This window comes from Trichoplax adhaerens, genomic scaffold (assembly GCF_000150275.1).
Source record: "Trichoplax adhaerens TRIADscaffold_5 genomic scaffold, whole genome shotgun sequence".
Classification (NCBI taxonomy): Eukaryota; Metazoa; Placozoa; class Uniplacotomia; order Trichoplacea; family Trichoplacidae; genus Trichoplax; species Trichoplax adhaerens.
Window position 1 is genome coordinate 3,690,315 of NW_002060947.1, and position 21,889 is coordinate 3,712,203.

General features: G+C 29.7%; 1 protein-coding gene across 1 annotated transcript; it reads left to right on the forward strand.

Annotated features, from left to right (window-relative positions):
* Positions 1 to 5,209: 5,209 nt before the first annotated feature.
* On the forward strand, positions 5,210 to 20,191 carry TRIADDRAFT_56489 (uncharacterized protein; the record flags this gene model as incomplete). Its single annotated transcript, XM_002112419.1, has 24 exons — positions 5,210 to 5,387; positions 6,805 to 6,907; positions 7,052 to 7,139; positions 8,671 to 8,716; positions 9,317 to 9,392; positions 10,161 to 10,263; positions 11,980 to 12,090; positions 12,375 to 12,419; positions 12,991 to 13,071; positions 14,016 to 14,113; positions 14,303 to 14,378; positions 14,551 to 14,615; positions 15,231 to 15,419; positions 15,540 to 15,636; positions 15,999 to 16,076; positions 16,173 to 16,245; positions 16,408 to 16,560; positions 16,689 to 16,812; positions 16,917 to 16,977; positions 17,111 to 17,216; positions 17,760 to 17,815; positions 18,091 to 18,200; positions 18,575 to 19,431; positions 19,467 to 20,191. The coding sequence occupies 24 exons, from the start codon at positions 5,210 to 5,212 to the stop codon at positions 20,189 to 20,191; spliced, it is 3,699 nt and encodes a 1,232-aa protein (XP_002112455.1).
* Between the last annotated feature and the right edge of the window lie 1,698 nt (positions 20,192 to 21,889).

Here is a 21,889-nt window from a genome sequence, read left to right on the forward strand (position 1 = left end):
TGCGGATAGCGGTGATGAAACATCAATTGAGATTAAGGCTATACTACCGGACGGAAATCGTAAAACGGTAAATGCTTGACCTATTTGCCATAATCAATTACTCAATGATTTGTCAACATCGTGTTAACCTTATTTACAGCTAACCGATGATTCGATAGCTTACCGTTTTATACAAATTTTTCTTTAGTTTTAATTACTTTTTTCTTATACAGCGTTGTTTATACGAGTTAAATATGATTCAAATTAAAAAAGAAATGAATCCTTAAATGAGTATTGACCAATACTAATATCACTTTATGATCAACTCTATCGCATGCTAGATATTTAATGATATTTCGTCACTGATGTTGATCATTTTCGCGAAAGAACTATCTTACAACATACTTAACTTATTAAATTTCGGCACAGTAGCATTCTAATATCGTCGATAGGATAAGCGATAAAACAAGTGATACTTCGACCAATTAACTCTAGCTTGATGTGACAATCAAAATGTTTTAATGATGAGGTGGCTTTTGAAGATAAAATAATCATATCTAAAAAATTGACTACAGAACTTTGAAAAAATAAATACCATCTTATGAAAGACTTTCATTTATTATAATTATTAAATTGGAAATTAAAGTGGCGCAGCTAAAAGACCTATTATTTTAAGTAATTACATATAATGATCTAGCTTCCTGTAGATCTAAAGCAATTATCTGATCTTAATAATATAAAATGCTGAATCAGCCGACAATTATAATCAATAACCCACTGTTGATAATTTCTTATTTTAAAAATGACTAACCAAAGCGTTAAAACATTTGTTATCAGTTTTCTTTGAAGTTATTGGATGAAAAGGTATAGAGACTTATGCGAATACTCAAAAAGTTTATACGTAGAACTTAATAATTACGGTACTTTGAATACGGTTACAATCTTAATCGGCATTTCATAATATTTCTTTATCAGTGCTGGCTTTCTATACGTAAGACGTGAGTGCAATGTACAAGATGTCATACAGAATTCTTGTAACATCCGGAAAACTTCACCATTTACTTTTCTTACTTTTTTGCTACATAACGGCTGTAATGATGATAAGGTGTAACAGATAAACCTATTGTAAACTTCTAGATTCGAAGACTAATAATATACTGATCGCTATTGATGATATAGAAGGACCGTTGATAAAATTTTAGGTGAAAGTATAGTCCAATTTAATACTGTACTAGCCTGAATTGAAAAAGGATGCTAAAAATTTTGTAATTGAATATTAATTTTACTTACGCATTATTTCGGTCTAATAAGAAACTGTAAAATGTAGTTAATTTAAATTTGATACTGTATTAGTAGAAACAAGTTAGTATTGTAAATAGTGATAATCATCATAATATAATGAGAGCGTAACTTTCGGTGAAGGTTATTCTTAGAAACTTTTGTAATCGTATCTGTCAAACTTCGATCATTCTCATTTTCGTTCTTCGAGCTATGCAGCCATAATCATATTGCGCCTTTCTATTTAATAATACTGTTTAATTGGCTGTAGTTTTTCTTACACTGTTTTAGTTTTAAATATTTCCAATTTTTAGACATTACCTAAATTGTTAATCAAAGTGCAATTGATTTTTTTTAATGCTAGTGGGTAGAGTATTATGTAAACTGTCGGATCTTAGCTGAATCAACGTAAGGGAATTTGTTTATCCGTATCATCACTTGTGTTAGATTTAGTTTAACCTTTCTACAGATTTTCTGACATATGCATAAGAGCTACTGGTCAAGCTACTGTAGAATAAGCTTCTAGTTGGTATCCTGATACTGTACCATACACTAGAATGAATAACATTAGATTTCAGATCTATTAGAAGATATTTCACCGGTACCATGCTTAGATAAATTCGTATTTCTTTACTATGACACGCCGCTAATTGTAATTTATTCGTTAAAAATTAACGACATGAATATTTTGTAATTGAAAATTTAGATATTTACAACGAAAGAACTAACTAAATTATACTCCTCCGTGAGACTGTATGAATTTCTAAGCATGCGAGTTGATACGTATTCATTAATTCAGCGTATTTGTGAATCTTCAAGTTTTTAATCATATGAGTTGATCGCTCAGGAAATTTTTCGTACTTTTATTTTAGATATTCCTCATCATATCTATACAATTATTAATTATTACATCCCGTCTTAATATGATCAAGTTTTTGCTTTTAAAATCTAACATATTTCATTTCGACTTATCATGGAGCTTGATTTAGTGAATAACCTAAGTAATATTTAACTGATTGCAACTCTTCTTGTTTTCGAGCAAGCTATTTTATAATGTCCATCTTTTCAGATATAAAACGATCGGTCAATATTTTCTTTCTTGGATGTTTAATTCCAACATTTTAGTAATCAAATATACGTTGTATAATTAAAACAAAAACTGTAGTAGTTCAGCTAGTAAATCTATTGACAATTCCTTTATCACCCTAATTAAATTGAATCCCTATATTCGTCTTTTCGTTAGTAGCGATCCGTTACCATATATTTTTCTCAATCGTTGTTTTGGCCTTAATTTAAAACTTGTAATAAAATTTCGCACGTGACTGCTAAATCGAGATGGATAACATTTTACAAGTATCAAGATTGCTAACTTTTTCTCATTACTTCCAATCGAATTGTTATGTAAACTCCTGCAATATCAAAGTTCAAGCCATATTGTAAATGATACAAAAAAAAATCAGCTCACGGACAAAAGGATTGTTCCATGTTCGTCAAGTGTATTTATTAGACATAATAGACTTCATACAGCAAGTGAGAAAAGAAGGCCATATTGCGTTTGTACTATTTTAGTCTTTTGATCATCTCATTATGGGAATCTAAGCTTCACGGTTTGTTGTCGTCGTCATTACTACTCTATTCAATATCATTTGTAAGAGTTAATCTAACATCCAGTCCATCTGTCAAATGAAAAAGACCATTATGCTTATTTTTCTCATCTATCCTACTCTGATCGCATTTTTGGGGACTTAATATTGACAGACATGTTATGATTTTCATCGTAGAACTCACTCTCTAACTATGGGTAAATTATGATTATTGTATCGTAGTTACTTCTGCTGATTCATAATATTTAAGATTTCTTGACTGACATTGTTTAAAACTCAAGAGTTAATACGACGAAAGTTAAAGAATTTAAAGTTTAGTTTTACTATAAGGTCAGCTATATTAACCAACAATTATAAAACTATAATCTGCCGGTAATCAGCATTATAAAGAGCTGATGAAAGAGTTCAGCCGACAATGTTATAAAAGCTCATTCTCACAAAATAATACACATTGCATTCCGTATTGGCCATAGATAGGATATTTCTTCTTTGGGTTATTAACTATCTAGCTAAACAGGATGGACGTGTGCTTTGTATAGTACAAGCAACGTTATATCTATAGGTTTCACGGTTATAATTTCTTTTCAAGTTCGTAATTTTATATCTAGTGAATGAACTTTTCGAATATTAATAGTGGTAACCTAAAATACGTAAATACTATATAGCCTATTGTATGAATTATTATTCGAATTTCTATACCAAGAAGAGAACAGTTATTAGCTTTTAATATCAATATTCCCAGAAAATCAATTACACTTACGATGTACACTTTTTCGGGATACATGTGTAATTAACTTCAACAGCTACAGACAATGTTCATTTTAATGCATATCCTCTATCTCCGTTTGTTTGATGCCATATATCGATCAGCGGACTCCGAATATGCGTATATTACAGTAGTATTATTTGCGTCAATATCACAATCTTAATGACTATCTAACCTTTCGAATGAAATCATAAGACAAAATGTTAATGCTATTTACTATAATATTTGAGTTAATACGATATGCTCCATTTTATAAAATTTTTATCGACTATTATCTTTAATCAATAGCTAATAACATAAATCTAGTATCCTTAGCATACAGCATTTAATTATGCGTAGTACTGATAGTTATAACTGTATTGATCAAAGCTTACAGAATGAAATGCAATAAGATCAAATTATTATCAAATACTTTTCGAGAGTTGCATCACGTTGCTACAGATAAATTAGTGAGCAATCTCTTGACCAGTTACCAAATATTTCGAGATTAAATTCTAAGTAAAGTGCCTTCATTATCCGCGTCTTAGATCGATCAGTAAGTTACGGGAGCAAATCTCTATAAAAATTTTGCGCACATCATGGCCTCCTCACTGATAGCCTTTCAATAGTTTATACTAAGCCATATTGTTTAAGTATCTGTATTATATACTTTCTTTGCTGATTGATTTAAGTACCTTTACCTTTTTGGTTACAAACTTTATTGTTTTATAACATTCATTAAAATTTAGCTTAAAATAAACCCAAACCAGCAAATTCCTCGTAAACAACATTGCAAGTATTCTGTACAGAATGTATGAAGCTAATATACTCTTAGAAAATATTTCTCATGGATCAAAACTATTGAATTAACCTTCAAAGGCGCTTATTTGCATAGTAATTATAGTTTTTATGGCTTAAATACTGGAATTATTTTGTATTTATCTGTTCTTTTCTGACGAATTCATGGATTGATTTGAATTCCTGATAGTTAGCCCGTTAAGCTATTACTTTAAGTCCATTTTGAAAGTAAACGATTACTGTAGCTTTCGTTAGCCCTGAAAAGTTGACATTTTTAATTCACTTCAATTACTTTCCCTCTCTGTACCAATCGATTAATATATTACAAATAGTCTCAAGAAAACGAAAAGTGCATTCTGTCTTTAAATTTACGAAAAATGCTCATCGATCGCTCCAAATTATAAAGAAATTAGAGATAAAATGTTATCATTCTTTAAGGAGATTTTTACTTCGTTCAAAAGGATTATTTTCGTCGACTCAGAAGAATTTACATAGGTTACAGTCGATTACGATGTTCATTTGTAATTATTGTAAAAATTGAACGGCCATGATATGAATTTTACTTAATGTTGTTCATTGTAGCTATCACTAAAACAAGTAGATTAATGTGTATGTTTATATTATTGCCTACGGAGCAAGCTAGAAACTAATTATTCCATACAAATGAATATTGATAAGTGAATAGACATAGACATATGTTAATATCAACATATTGAGCATTTTCCTCTCTAAGAATAATATGACTAAAATTAATCCCATAATAATGCTATTATCTTTTTTCCTATAGTTAAATGGCAAAGTAGGAATGAGGGTTGGGCATTTAGTTGCTGATATCGTCCATCAATTTAACTTATCATCTTGGCATGTTCGTATGTTGCCATCGCGCGCTATCGTTAATGATGGCTCTGATATAGGCGTCTTAAATGGTGAAGAAATATCAATCGAAGGAATTAGTCAATATCCACAAAGCGATATTATGCAAGGTAAAATAATAAATTTTATTTTTAAAAATCATGTGCTATGAGAACGATAATAAGATACAGCATTTTTAGTCATTATGTATGACCTTTTCCATCGAGTGAAGATTATTAGCCTTCATTCATACATTATATGTTCATGGCCAAAGCACTTTCACACTAAATTATTACTGTAGTTTTGAGAATTGTTATGATATAATTTTTAATATAACAACTAAATCAACGCTCTCTTTGAAAGCAAATTAATCTTAATAAAATTGGTTTAGTAACAGTTTTAAACAACAAGCATTTGGTTTAATTTATGGGTTAATCCGTGATAAATATCCTTTACGTCAATGAAATTGATACAGTTACCGTAATTATGACGACTAAAATCTTGACCTCCTGTTATTTCCTTTTTCCTAACTGGAAAGGAATATAGTAATGAAACATTAATCGCTTTAAGCAATTCTGTATGAGAAACTCACTGTTACTGGTTTGAATTTTGCTTTGCCTATTGTAGACAGAATTAACTAAGTGTAGCATTTAACAACCTTAACAATATTACTATAGTAGAAGAGTAATCAAAAGCCATTCTAGTATAATTCATTTTTCTTGTAATCAAATTTCTAGTTAACCAATAACAATTAATCACTTCTATCGTCATTACCTATATTGACTCTTATATTTTTTCCATTATTTTCCCTATTTTCCTGGACAACCAAATATTAATCCTATTAATATATATTGTAATATTGATAATTGATCTATTTAAAAAAATTAGATTGTAAGCAATTACTTTATTCAATAAGTTCACAAGCTCTTTTATAATGAACAAAAAAACGAAGTACGGTACTCTACTTTAATTTTTGTGAGAAATCTTCTATAATAAGGTTTGGTCAAACCCAATCGAATTTATTTTTGAACCTTTCGCACCTAAGCTACTACATAGCAATGCATTTATGCAGGAGAAATTTTACTCGTCAATTCATTCGCTATACTAAATGCAACTATGGTAAAGCCTCTACATTGTTTAATTTCTATCATACTGTACATTACCCTATTCTATTTCTCTATTTTTATTAATTTTTTCTGATGTGAGCCGTTTGACTATTTATCGGCACTACGATATGCGAATAGGCCAATATACATACTTAAGGAGCTACTGGCTTTTTGCTTAGTACTGGGTATCTGATGTTACAAAAACCATGATGTTGTTGACAATCAGACTTAAATTACGTTTACCTTGAGATCTTTCATTACTATTCCAAGTAAATTTTGTCAATGTGATAATTTTATAGGCAAAAGAAATACTTTACGTCTATTTGTATTTGCTGAAAAAATGAATAGTTAAACTAAATATTGATTACTTAGCGAAAGTACTTTGTCACTACAACACTGCCATTGGTAACTGATCGACCTATGCTTCTCGATTTCCTTATAGAAATGGATGAACGATTAAAATGTGTCAATAATTTGCTTTTCTCCGAAGAGCTTTACTTGGAATCGCTTAAAATTACCATCGATAATTATGCTGATCCTCTTTGGTAAGGAAAATTAACTCTAGCGGCTTTTGCCGTATGAAGTATTCATATTGAATGAAAAGAACCTCTCAGAAAAATCCTAAAAGAAATAAAACCAATGTCTAAACATAGTGAATTATAATTGATGAATTTTCAATTTTACCACAGGAAATGGGGCTTAAGTGAATTAGAGTACGATACTCTCTTTGGTGGTATCAAGCAACTTCGACAGCTTAATACTCTGCTATGGCAAAAGGTAGAAATTAGAGATGTAAATTCAGCTTTCATAAAACAAATTTGGTATGACCAAGACAATCAAAACAGATTCTTTAATGGTTTTTAGTAATGGCTTTTGCAATTTTTACCATAAATGTTGCAGTCGAAATTATTTTATATTTCATTTTGTATCGCCGCTTAAAGCAATAATTTCAGTTATAGTTTAACTTAGTCGTCTGCCGATTTGAAAGCTAGAATATTTTACAAAGTCAATGTGATCATTATGGTGCCGATTATAATCGTAGTTAAGCCAATATAAAAGTGCAGATAGAGCAGTCACGGAAAACTTATACTAGCATAAATATAAGGCAATGGCAATGTTGATTTAATTACATTTTAAGCCAACATAAGAAAAAAGACAGTTAAGACTGTGATAAAATAAATTTCGTGAATGTGGTCGTGGAAAGGAGTGCAATATCCATTCCTTCCACGACTAATAAACGAATAGTAATTCAAGGAAACAAACAATCTCAGAATACTTGTCTTTATTGTACTGATATCATTTTAGAGGTATTTTAATCGTCTGTCTCTTAATTAAAATTCTTTTATTGTCGGCTATCGTTTTCATAAAACAATATTACTCTGGTATCATAGCAATATTAATTCTTTTTATTTAAGGCTTAGATAGTATGCTAGCACAAGAATGTCCACAGTTAGTAGTTGGCAATAGATTGGTTCAGTATAACAATTGCACATAATTAAACGTTTTAAAAATTTTTATTCGTGCTATACATGAATCAGTATCCACTTTTACTCATCTATCAGTTGACTAAAACCACTTTCCAAGCTAGCAAAAATTGTTTTGCGTATTAAATCTACTCACAAGATAACATTAACATTCTATCATGTAATATCGATTCTAAGTAAACTAAATAAAGGTAGTATGCGAGCATAAGGATGATTATAGATATGATACTTCGAATTAGCGTAAACGCTATACTTAATAATTTAATAGCTATCCATGTTGTACTAGTATGAACATTTTTTTTAAAAGCTATTTAATTGATTCATCAGCTAATCAATGAATTAAAACTACTTTATTTGTTAATTATTATGACATCCTAGCAAATATTGATGCAATATTATTACAGTATAGAAACTGTAGTATTAGAGATAGCATCAAAAATCGCAATAATGTTGTTCAGTCTTCATTTATTCATTTATATAAGCTATCTCATCAGTTAATAATATCGCTTCGTGGTCTTTAATCATTTTTAAGCCGTTTTAGGAACGGTAAGCGCAAAGACTATTTAAAAATTCGAGCGGTATTAGATTAATATCTATCAAACATATTCTAATTTAAAAATCACTTGTGGAGGTCGAAAAATAACATTACTAAATTTGGCTTCCTGTTCAAGCAATCATCCGTTAAATTTAGCGGCACTGGAGAATTGTCGTCAGAATTGACATTACTATGATCATTGAGCACCACAATAGTTTATGTAATTACGACTATCGTCTATATAATCACATGATATTACAGCTATTTATCATATCTCTTTTTATTATAGTTGAAAAGTGCTACAGCAACTTGGGATTCCGAGCTTACTTGCATAGGTAAGATAAAGGCTTTGATAATTACTCAAGAAAGATTTACAGTACATTTGGTTGTACTGATTCTTCTCTCGGGTCTACTTTATCGTATCATTCTTGGTTAATTCCAAAAAATAAAAAATACAGTACGAGGTTCCCTCCTCCTACATAGAATTCTGTATTAATTGATACCTTTGTAAGCAAGCCTATCTATTCTATCTGTGTCAGTGATAATACTCGTATGTAGAGTATTTGGGTATAAGCCAACCATATCAATTTGTAATAGTAGCACACAATTCTATTATTTCTTTTACCTTGATTAATCTTCATATCAAGTTAGCACAATATTCTACGTATCTCCTAATGTAGTCTAAGCATATCAGCTTATACCGTTACCTTCTTTCATGGTATCTTTTTTTATACAGTAGTTACCAACTGTATGTTAATATCATGAAATGCTAGTATATTGTTTCTTGTTAGCATGAAAAATGCGATTTCCAAAAATAACGCAATAAATTTTAGAGATAATTATTACGAATTCATCCAAAAAGTGGATTTGCATGCAAATTGAGTAAATGTAATTAAAAATAAATGACTAACTAATGCTATTATCTCATCATTTAGGTCAGATTTTTGTTTTCTTTGATCTTTTCTGGCCTGTCTACGAAGAATATTACCAAAGTTTTAAATCGGTCAAACTGTAAGTCTCTTTTCTTATTAGTATTCAATATTTGATTGTTCGATAACTACAAGGGTGAATGGATATTTTATTAATCATGAATAAAACTAAATTTCTGAATAATTCTAAGCTGTAGTTTTCAAACTATTTATCTTGTCAATTCTATAATTAAAGATAAAACCAATAATCAAATTATATATTAAAAAGATTTTTTTTAGTAAAGTAAAACGATAATAAATATCAAAAGTTGTACTATCACACCCTTAGTCAAGTCTTAAGCCACCTTCATAAATTATTTATTTCATCGCGACGAAATTAATCGACGGCTAATCTAATAGAACATCTGCGTCAATATTTTAATTACACTGTAATACTATATTATTATCAAATCTGGATTACTATCATTTATACAGCTTCTCTTTACACCATCAAATCCAAATTTATTTCTCAACTATATTAACTGTAGTTTTATAAAAGTTCACTACAGTTAATGCTCTCTGAAATACCATCTTGCGAGTGCATTAAGCTGGTCTTAATTTGATACAATAAATAATATCCCTTTTTAAGTCGGTTTTGAGGTTTAACAAAAAACCTTTGATATTACGTACGTTTTTAAAATAAATAGTAACATACCCGTACTTAAATTTATATACGAATATTAAGTCGTTGAACACGTTTCTGGGTATATATCTCCATGTAATTAATTTTTGAATAGCAATGATGAATTTCACCGATTAGCTTGTAATTAGATGATAGCTTAGAAAATTATTTTCTACCAATCATTTATAGAATACTAAAATCCAAGAAGAGTAATGATCCGACCTTCAGTGACTTCTTGCGAACTCAACGTCTTAGCGCTCATCATTCCTTGGAATCATTGTTACTAGCTCCAGTAAGTGATTAAGTTGGTTGTAGCAATATTTTTTATGATGCCTTCACTAACCGTGAAAGGAGTTAGAAATCAATTGGACTATCTCACTATTTTTATTTGGTATTGTAATTTATGAAACTCTATTTCTGTTCTGCAAAATTCGTATACAAAGATGTTCATGCCAAGTTAATATTGAACGATTGGTCAAGCTTTTTAAATACAATTTAAATTCTACAAAAATTTTTCTATAGTCCTGTATCAGTTTTCTTACCCACCTATTCTTTGTTAGTTAATAATTTATAATATACTGTAGTCTTGCATTTTAGAGTTGTATAATAGCCTTATTTGATATTAGTAACATTGCACATGTTTTTCTGAAGCCATTTACGATAAATCTGTTTAGCTTAAAATGAATCTTAGCTAAGGAAACGTCAAATAATTTTATCCTACACTACAATAAATTAAAAGCTTGCGATTACGTAGTAATTAAATTTAAAAATTTAACTTTATAGAATTCTTAACAGTTTCATTTCAGCAAAGCCAATGTTAATTTAATATACCAACGCTATTCTTAAATTAACGATCGCACCGTATAGTATGGTCCTATTTGCTATCTTCTTGACAGTTCTATCAAGACGAAATACTTATTTAAGAAATTCTCAAAAATACTGTTATAATATTACTTTGCTTAATACCTTGCAAAGTCAATAATCAAATTTGATATTAGCGTAGCTTTATCTTTGGCCGCTCAACAGTACTGAAATTAGCATATATTGCTTACATATTTTAGTAATGAGATTTCTGATTTATTTTCTCTACTTTATTCCCTTCAACTTTAAGCATAAGCATCTAAATAATTTCAGCTATTAAGTCTAATCGAGCGTAGCAAATTATTTGTATATCGTTTCTACCGTGTTGTCAAACATTTTTAGAATAGTTATGGAAAAATTCATTTCCTAATTAGTTTATTTCAAGAGAGATTTTATTAATTAAGTTGTCATTATCAAATTAGCAATTATTATAATCATCGTGGAACAACCATAAATATTTCCGTATCATAATTAAACCTCGATATGTCAAAGATAAATTTCACCTTGAAAATTTTGATTTGAAGTTGTCGGTTGAGTTTGCTCTTAATGTCTCTTCTTAATGGCCGTTGTAGATATAGACCTAAATTTTGCCTTAACTGAATACAAATTTTCGTAAATGATACGCCTATAGTCAAAACCAGAAACAAATCCACAAAGCATAATTTTTTATTTGCACTGACATAACTTTCTTTATTTGAGGCTTTCATTCTAGTAATATTCCTAATCGCAGCTAATAAGAAAGTATATAGTAAATGGCTGCCATTAATACCAGTATTCATTCTGTTATAGTTGATTCTCCTTTGTAAACCTGAAAAATAATAGCATCATGAATAATGTAAATAAAAGCGTAGATGGAATCAACGCAAGCAATTTATTCTGAAGCTAATCATTACAATAATAATAAAGAAAACAATTTATTGTTTCTCGAAAACTGGATAGGTTTAATATTAAAAAAATGGCACAAATAAGTAATAATAATTCCTACCAAATTTGTTAAATTGGTTGTAACTATCTTTAGTCTACATAATTGATGGTCTTTTTTAATAAAGAAATGGCTATTATGATTATTGCACCATATATTGATAATTTCTAACTATATTCTCTTAGTTAGCGATATTAATAGTAAATATTTTTGTCTGTGATAAAGGTTCAACGAATTCCACAATACAACAGACTGCTTGGTGACTTGATAGAGAAAACATCCGAAGATCATCCAGACTATAAATATCTGATTGAAACCAAGGAACAAGTTAAACAGGTTGGTTTGAATTACGTTATATTAAATTAATATGCTAATAACAGACTTGAATGTATCAATAACCCAAAATATTCTTCTATACCTTGTCTTATCACTATATACTCGTCTAATATCAGCATGCTATCTATAATCCATCATAAGTAATCACCTTTTAGAATAGTTTTAATTCAACCACCTACTGTGTAATTCAATAAGTAAATATATCAAAGGTGTATTGTAATCATCATACTTCCTACCATTTTTTTCTTCATATCCTACTGTACCTGCTGTGAATATCTATACAGATGATAAGTGAACGTGAACAAGAAGTAAAAGCTGTTGAGAATGAGGTTAGCATTTTTTAAAACTCCCTTTTCGCTGACCACCTCATAAACATATAGAATTGTGTTGTTCTAGCCTTAAATTGTAGCTCTATTGATGGAATCAATTATCAGCTGACAAATTTATTCTAATATTAGAAGGAATTTTACGGTCATTATGATGACATTGTAGAACATTTTTTAAACTATGCTTCGTGTCCACCTTTAGAAAATAAAATAAAATTTAATTACGTCTCTGTCGGAAATTCCATTCTAATATACTTAATTTTTCTCCTGTACCATATGAAGTAATTTCTCGTAAATCTCATGAAGTATACTATAGCTTGAAATAGTTGTTTACTAGATTCGCAATAACTTTAATATACGAAACAGTAAATTAAAATAGAAACTTTACTAGTCGTCACGATGGAAAGTAAATATGTCGCTTATATGAAGGATATTGAATAGATATCTAGTCTACCCTATTGTCATATCGTTCTGCAATAGTCATTATACTTATTATATTGGTTGCATGGTTGGATAGCAGTAATTAATGAATTCTTTTCTCTCTTTTTGCTATTATATTCTCGATATAATACAGTATAAGTTGATACAAATACAAGAAAGATTTCCAAATGATCCACTTTACTTACTGGACGACAGGGTGGCTGTTGCCGAAATGGTAAGTTAACGATCGCTTAATCTCTTCAATCCCCCCAAATTTTTTGAATCAAGTCGTATAAGCCAATCTAATAATTGCTGTTAGGAGTGAATTTTTTATATGGGTGCCTTATATTCTCTGTCAATCCCTGTCGTTGTATCTGTATTAATATCGATATTGATTGATGACAATTATGCAGCAATTTCATTTCTATCCTCCCTTCTACTCGTCTGAGAATCATCATAGTAAATCTAGCATTCTCTTCGGTTTCTTAAGCATTAGCATGTCGCTACATTCTTTAGAAATTTAAATCAGGTTTGAAAATCTTTAAGTAGGGTGATAAAATGGTTTTAGTACTTAGTAGAAAACGTTAACCTTCATCATTAAATGTTAAATAGCTGGCTACAACCATTTTTTATAAACTATTGATCGTACTGTACAACGTAATCATAAAAAGGACTTAGATCTCTATCACTTAGATATTTATAGATTTATCAGTCATTAGTAGGCTCAAATAATTTTAACTTAATGTAAAGAGAATTTGAAGCCTTAATTGCTTATTAAGGCCATTAAGCAGAGATCAGCTGCGGATCACATACACAGTTCGTCAATGCTTGCAAATTTAAATTGAAAATTATTCATACCATTAAAATAAAAATTTATTACAATCCCTTCTTACCGCTATTAATTTCCGATTTTTCTGTTATTTACATCTACTATCGGGTTTCTGTAAAAATATATACAAACCTTACTCATAGCTAGATAATTTTACGTACGACTATCAGGACACGATACGCTAAAATCAAGCGGAATTAAAGACAATCTTAGCAAACTTTTACTAATTGGTTAAATTTTTTACTCCAAGGATTGATAATAATTGCTTATATTTATGAATACAACACAACTTTTACTCTAATAATTCATAATTTTAAATACTATTATCTTCTCGTTTATGTAATATTTAGAAATCGAAGTCGCATGCTCCTCGTCGACGATCAGCTCCAACTTTGTTCTTGAAACACAATATATCATTCAATAAGCATTCTGGTAGAAGTATTGCCAAGTAAGTTATTTTATTGCTTTTCGAAGACTTTATTGAAAATATATGATATTTTATAATATGCGTGACTTATTAAGGAACAAGTTAATTACATGTAAAAGATGGGTCACGTTAGTTATCATTTATTATAATAATACTACAGTAATTTATTTATGACATTAATATGAAATGTTTTTAATACAAATCACTTAGTAACTTATTTGGTATGACAGCGAACAATAAAGTACCCAGGCAATTTATTTATGAAGGTGTTGTTGATATGAATACGGTCAGTCAAATGAAAAATTACAAGATTCTATTTCCTTGTAATATTTTACCTATATTTGTGCTTCATCCATTAACCCAATTTCACATTTATTTGCAACTGCAGTATAACGTTTTATGGTTATCGAAATTTTGTATCTGGTCTTTTATTTAATTTCTAAACTATTACGTTGTAGGGGTTTCAAACAGTTCCACGCTATTTATTCCTATTAAATGATATTCTAATCATAGCCAAACCAAAGTAAGTCAATGTCGTCGTATATAAATTTAATAATATATACGTGTATATATATATATATATTGTATTTTCGATGAGCTATTTATGCCTACCTTCATTCTATTTTCGTCATTTTTATTACGAAACCTCAATTATTAGGGCTATAATTGATATCGCAACAGTTACAGTAAGCCCTTTCTACATTTTTGTTGCAGAATAGTAAAAGAAGTAAATTAAATCTATTATAAAGATAATCTTTTACTTCCAAGTTTAAAATTGGCTATAATTCTATTTTATTCGTAAAATGATGGTTGCAGAAGTCAGAAGTGTTATACAGACTCAATTAGTGATTTAGAGTACAGATTTACCCACTGGTGACATATCGCTTTTCAAAAATAATCATTTCATTATGACTATAAATTTAACTACAGAAAGCCATGCTTACCAGTATTGAATCGACGCATTTATTAATGACGTTGCCAGTTAGACGTTTTAGAAAACTATGCAATACTATGTAATGACCATTATAGTTAGCGCTAATAAAATTATTTATAGCATTTATACAAGTCGCCATTGCTATTTTCAACAAATGCTACCATGAATTCCTGAATCTTTGCATCAATTGTTCTACCGGTGTAGGGGTTCAACATTTAGATTGAAAAATTTAATTCGTGTTACTGATATTTGGCTATCGGAGTCATTCGATGATGTCTGTGAAGTAGTACAACATCCAGATAAGTCTTTCGTAATTGGATGGCCAATCGTAAATTACTTGGCAACTTTTTCCACAGTTGAAGAAAGGAATCTTTGGTTTCAATTATTATCGAAGTAATGTTTTTACACTGATAAAAAACAAAGCAACGACGACTGATTTCTATCTAAATTATATGATTTAAAAGAGTAGATGATAACTCATTCATGAATATGACTTCTTTTTTCACCACGTAGACAAATCGAAGAACAACAAGAATACGATGATCCAAAAGCGTTATCCGCTACAATATCTCTAAGAATTTCGGAAATTAATCCTTCATTAAGAGATATTGTAAGCGAAATGATTATAATGTCTAATAATCTTCCTAAGTTATTAGTTTACACAGAAAGCAATCTATAGCGTTTACTGTAATGTTGTCATTATGATATTAATTAATCAATCATCTTCACAAGTCCATCTATGTACTATGCAGACCTTTCGTCTCATTTTTAGCTTTATATTTTACTGTAGACTATAATAAGATAGCAAACAAGATACTGCTAGTATTTAAAGATGATACCAACATTATTTTAAACTTCATGGCAGATATACGAAATGTAATAATGTATTCGTATAAGGGTAGAATAGTTCCCAGAGTAGAATATACAGTAATAACAGTTTTACTTAACCTTTAACTCTAATTCATTTTTAAGGTAACCAATATTAATATCACGAATAAAGATGATGTACACTTTGCAATAAAAGAATGTTTAAAGGAGTCACAGTTAGAGGTATTTACAAATTAACAATTATTCAATTCTGATTACAAGGCGTTTAAAGTTACGAAGCGGAATAAGATTAACTTCTTACTTCTTTCTATTTTAAAGATGACCAAAACGCTTTCTCAGCAATTATGGATTATAACCAATAAAGAAGACGTACTCAATACTCCATTGATTGGTAAATGTTCCCATTTCCGCACAACTGTCATAGCAATGATGACTTAACTGTTGTTTCCTCTTGCGAACTTTAATATACGCAATTGCAATACAAAAATCTCGTTTAAGTATTTCTTGATAAACTCTGATATAAGCTTAACTCTATATTTTCCCTAATTTATAGGCCATGAACGTCTTTATGCCATTAAATGTTTTTCTTTACGAGAAGGACAAGAAAATAATGGATTAGATGGTGTTCTGGAGACAAAAAACACCCAAGATTCAGAACTACAGTTTGTTATCAGATTCAGAAAGGGTGCTAAAATATCAGCCTTAGGTCAGTGATTTTATGATCCACTAATAGATGGACATATTTCATATTCTATAAAACTTCAATTTTATTTGCTAAAAAATAACATTTTACTTGATTTCACTATAAAAATTAACCGGTTATAATTCCTACAGATATCAAGAAAAAAGGCTTAAGTAAACGTGTGGTAGTGCAATGGCTAAAACATTCAACAGGTAGTATTAAAAATTCATCACCATCAAAAAATCAAGAACCGTTAGCAGAGAAAGCATCTGGAAGGTAGAATAGAATTAATTTATCAAGCTTATATACTTTATAAAGTATAGTGGAAGTTTCATTTGACTGAATAGTCATTTATTTTATCGCTTTCCTGTTATCTAAAGGATATTTGGGGTTCCACTAGAAAAGCTAATTCAAGATGATACATTACCAAAACCTCTCATGGTAATTACGATATGGTCTTCATAAAAATTATGTCGAAATTATTTACATCCAGACTTAAATTTTAATGTAACTATAGTACGAAATATCAATTCCATTGCTACTTACTAAAATCTTTACGCCCTTCTTGCTATAGGGAATGCTGCAACAGCTTTCTATTTATGGTCCGACGACAATAGGAGTGTTTCGTAGATCTGCTAATGTTAAAATTATTCGTGAACTACGAGGATTAATTGAAAGCGGTAAGTCGATTGATAAAATTTGTTCTGAATCACAGTTTGTAAGAGATCGTTATTCCCGCATACTGTATTGATCTAGTATATACTTTTTAAGTGGCTCTTTGAAATTAGAAAGAGTATTTCATTCATTATATTATAATTTAATGTTGCTCTAAAAGTCGCTGGATCTTTTAGTAGTATTTCACTGACTTAATTAATTGCAATTGTTATGGTAGCAGTATATAATCGGCTTAATAGACTGCGGCTATGTTGCTATGTCTACAATGTTTAAATTATAGACAGTATACGGTTTGGTAGGCTTTGATAAGCTTTATGCATCTTTGATTATACCTGGTTTTAAACATTTTTATTAGTGTGTACCTAATAATTTAGTTTGTAATTGGGATGATTTAATCGTTACACTAGCTCTGGCTAGTTTTTGGAGCTATAAATAATTAACTTTAAATGCAAAGCACAGATCCACTTTCATCAGTCTAGGTGCATTATACATACTATGATCAGCTAGTTACGAATAAAGTCATATTAACTTTCTCATTACTGAAAAAGGTATGGATATTCTTTATGAAAATCATCAAGTTTTGGTTTTGGCAGCATTGTTAAAGGTTATTATTATTACTAATTGATCTTTTAAGATTTGCAAATTTTTACGACCACTTCGATATCATTTAACGTACAGATTTTTAATCGGCATAAAAATTTAATCAAATTCGAATAGTTCACAGAAGTAATTTAATTTGTACTCAGTATAGTTATATACTTTAAGTTATAGTTAATGTGATAATAACTAGAATTTTAATTTTCCAGTGTATTTAGTTTGATCAAAAATTGCGGATAACAGTAGATGTAACTAACATATTTTCTGTATATATTAAATCAGGAATTTTTACTGTCTCTACCCCAACCTGTTTTCGATATTAATTTATTCGAAGAATATCTTATTACAAATAAAATCGAAGATAAGGAAGAAAGAATTAATGCTACGAAAACGTGAGACTTGATAATAATTAAATAGAAAAGGATAAAAGATTTGTTTATGGAAAAAATTTTCATAATAGAATACTAAACGTGGAATATTTGAATACTTCTCGATACTTTCGGTGTATATTCTCATAATTTATTTACTTAGTAGTAATTTGCAATTCAATGATTTGTTAGAATATGGCTTACTCTGGTGTTGAATTAGAGCATTTATAAAAATATTAAATAGAGTACTTGATTAAAATTTTAAGAATACACTTACTGTATAGAAATACTTTATCTACTGGGAATAGAATTTTATTTCATAATCTCTTACGGCTAAAGGTTAAAATTTTCTTCCTTTTACATCATTCATTTTAACATGCTATATTAATGAACTATAGGGTATTGCAAAAACAACGAGAGAATTCCAAGGCAGCTACTGTGTTATTGAATTCTATCTTCTGTGTCTTAAATCGAATACTTGCTCATTGTGAAGAAAATAATATGAATGCCTATAATTTAACGGTGTGCATCTCGTCAAGTATGATGTGGCCTAAAGATTTAAATATAGCACACCAACGTCGTGATGATATCGTGGAATTTTTTCAATTTTTATTGGAGAATTGTCAAGAGATCTTAGGCGAAGAGATGCAAGGGTCCTTAGGTGATGCTGAACGACCGGTACGACATAAATTAAATCGAAGGAAAGCCGTATCATGCGGTGATGCCTACACTCTAGATGAGAATGAAGATAGTTCTAATCCAAGTTCAAGTCTTAAATCAATCTGCGATAACCTTGGCCGACGTATAGCTAACGCAGATACTTGCGGTAGCCATGATTCAGGCATTGCCAATAGTGATTTATCACATCTAGGATTAGAGAACGATGACAATAGTCAAGGGGATAACGGTAGTATTGCTACATCGGATTCCTCTGGCGGTCAAGAAATTTCAACAATACAAGAGAAACCACATAACGGTTCAGGTTTTGGAGGTATTGAGAGGCATGAAACTAGATATGGGCGTTTTATTAAAAATATATATCAAGGAAATAAGCAAAAAGGTGAAAAAATACGTGACAGTCGGAGTGCTTTTGCAAGTAATAATAAAAAGAACAATAATACCAATAGTCCATTCTTAAATAAAACTCGAAGAAATGGACGCCCTCGACCACGAGATGATTCTGCATGTAGTGAAGATAGTATTGCTAGTAGCGCTGTGAGCGGAAGCCTTAGTAAAGATAGCCAAATGGATGAAGGTCTATCACTAAAAGATCACAATCAACATCATTAGAATCAACGCGTCCTAAAATGGTTGCTATATCCAGGCATCAAAGTACCCCGTCAAAAGGACGTAGAATTGGTGGTATTATCATGAAAAAGCTACGCAATAATTCACTTGGTGATGGTGAAGAATATTCATCATCGCCAGTACCCCAGCATAAATCTTCTTTAGGCAATAACAGCGACGAAAGTGATAGTACATTTGATTCGAAATTGAAATCACGCTTTGCCTATGGTATGAAATCCAACAAGAAGTCACAGGATCATGAAAATGACCTATCGTCGTCAACACCTTGTTCTCCATTAAAGAAAGAGTTTGATTCACACGAATTAATATCAAGTGGATCACAACCTGATTTTAATAAATTATTCGGTGGAGATGGATCAAAATTAGATTTGCCAATAAAAGAGGATACAATATCAAATTATTCAAAAAGTTCCTCTTCACCAATTGACATTCGTCCTTCTAGAAGTTATCCTGACTATCGACATGGTTTAACTGAAAGTCATAGTGATTCACACCTGATTAGTTCATCGTTGGATCAGAGTATCATTCCTGTTGGATCATTACGTAAAGTTGGTACATTTCCAAATGAGGTAGCTATTAGCAATCAGTCATCACTACCGGATATAAATAATCGAGATCGAGGAGGAAATGATTCAATGGGAAAAGTGTCACCTATAACCAGGGATAAATTTTTGAAAATGAGTTTTACTGAAGAAGAATTTGTTTAAATTAAAATAAATGCTTAAGAACTTTTCATCATAAATTTTTTAAACCTGATTTCTGTTTTATTAGTTGTACATTTTATAACATCTAACATAGGCTATTTGAAATTTAGACTTTAATATCCATATTCATTGAACTTACTGAACCATATAATGGTATCAATATCTGGAAAGAATATGAAGCGATTAATTTTTAAAGTTATCTTCTGCATTGTCTTTTTAATATCGTATATACGAATATATGTAATGTATAGTATGTTTACATAAAATTATATACTACAACAGTAGTAATGCATGTTTAGTGTAGCTATTTCTATTTGCATTATCTCAATTAGTTGCAACTTATACATAACACTATCATAGGTTCATCATGAAGAAGAATTGGTTATGTAGAAAAATTCGTAAAAATAAACTGCAATATTCTAAAATGATGTCTATGAAAGAAAATAATATCCGTGTTTCAATATAACAATTATTGATCAACTTAGCTATTATGGCAATAAATTATTTGTCAGCTAAGATTTTTTAATTACCTAATGATCATTGTACCGCAGCAGTTTATTATACATGATGTTTTCACAAGTTGTTGCTTATTTATAAATGTAGAAGATATATGTATATAGTTTGACTATGCATGGAGAATAGTAAAAAAATTTCAATGTTGCTGTTATCATTGAATATCGATTTACATACTTGATCCTATGTCATAATTGAATGCTTATTTCTACAATTGCAGTATAATGTTTCTTGTTTTAAAATGAAGAATACTAAGTATGTGTAGCGATAAATTACGTATTAATTTCATTTTTTATCGTCTTAAATTTAATAATTTTGCCGAACTACGTCGTATATAAATATTCCAATACAATCTGGTAATATCTATGAGAATTATTGAAAAGTTAGAGTTACTTATTAAAGATTGTGCTCTTCGTTTTGTATTCTTCTCGTCGCTTTCTTTATTCAATATTTACTGTTAAACAAAGGGTATACATAGCTAAATTCTATCTCAATATACTATTTGAAAGAGTTCGCATAATATAGTGAAGGGAATAGTGCTTAATATCATTTTTCCGTATTTTCCCTCTTCTTTTAAATAATTATTACTGTTATTAGGCTTATAGAGCGCATGCTGCCTAGTCGTATCGATTAAAATGTACCCAACGTCACTGTTGATAATGCATTCAGCAATTCTTTTTTCTTTTTCTTTTTAAATATTAATCTCTATTAGATACAAGGTAATTTGCAATGTATATCTAATATTAAAGAGTATAATATGGTAATTGAAATGTTATTATATTTTTCATTTCATTTTCTATTATATAAACTTAATCCTTAACATCTTATTTTGGTATCTAATTAGAAATATGTAACAGGACTAGATGTAATAATTTATGTCTTAAATTCATCGTTTACAAATAAACAACGTTCATTTCAAATTGATTGTTACAATGGCAATTACTGTCCATAGCTATTAGTAAACTTTGCTACTTTCATAGTCAATGCGCAGAGAAAATTTTCTGTTAGTATAGTAACAAATACTTGATTAGAATCAATTAGATTGAATTTAATATTTCATTATCCTGTTTCTAACTTATTATAAAGTAGGCTCAGCCCTTTCTAATGTTTGGATAGGATTTGTATTGCATAGATATCTGGTATAAAATTGCTATTATCAGCCAACAATACTAGCTTTAAAATAATTTA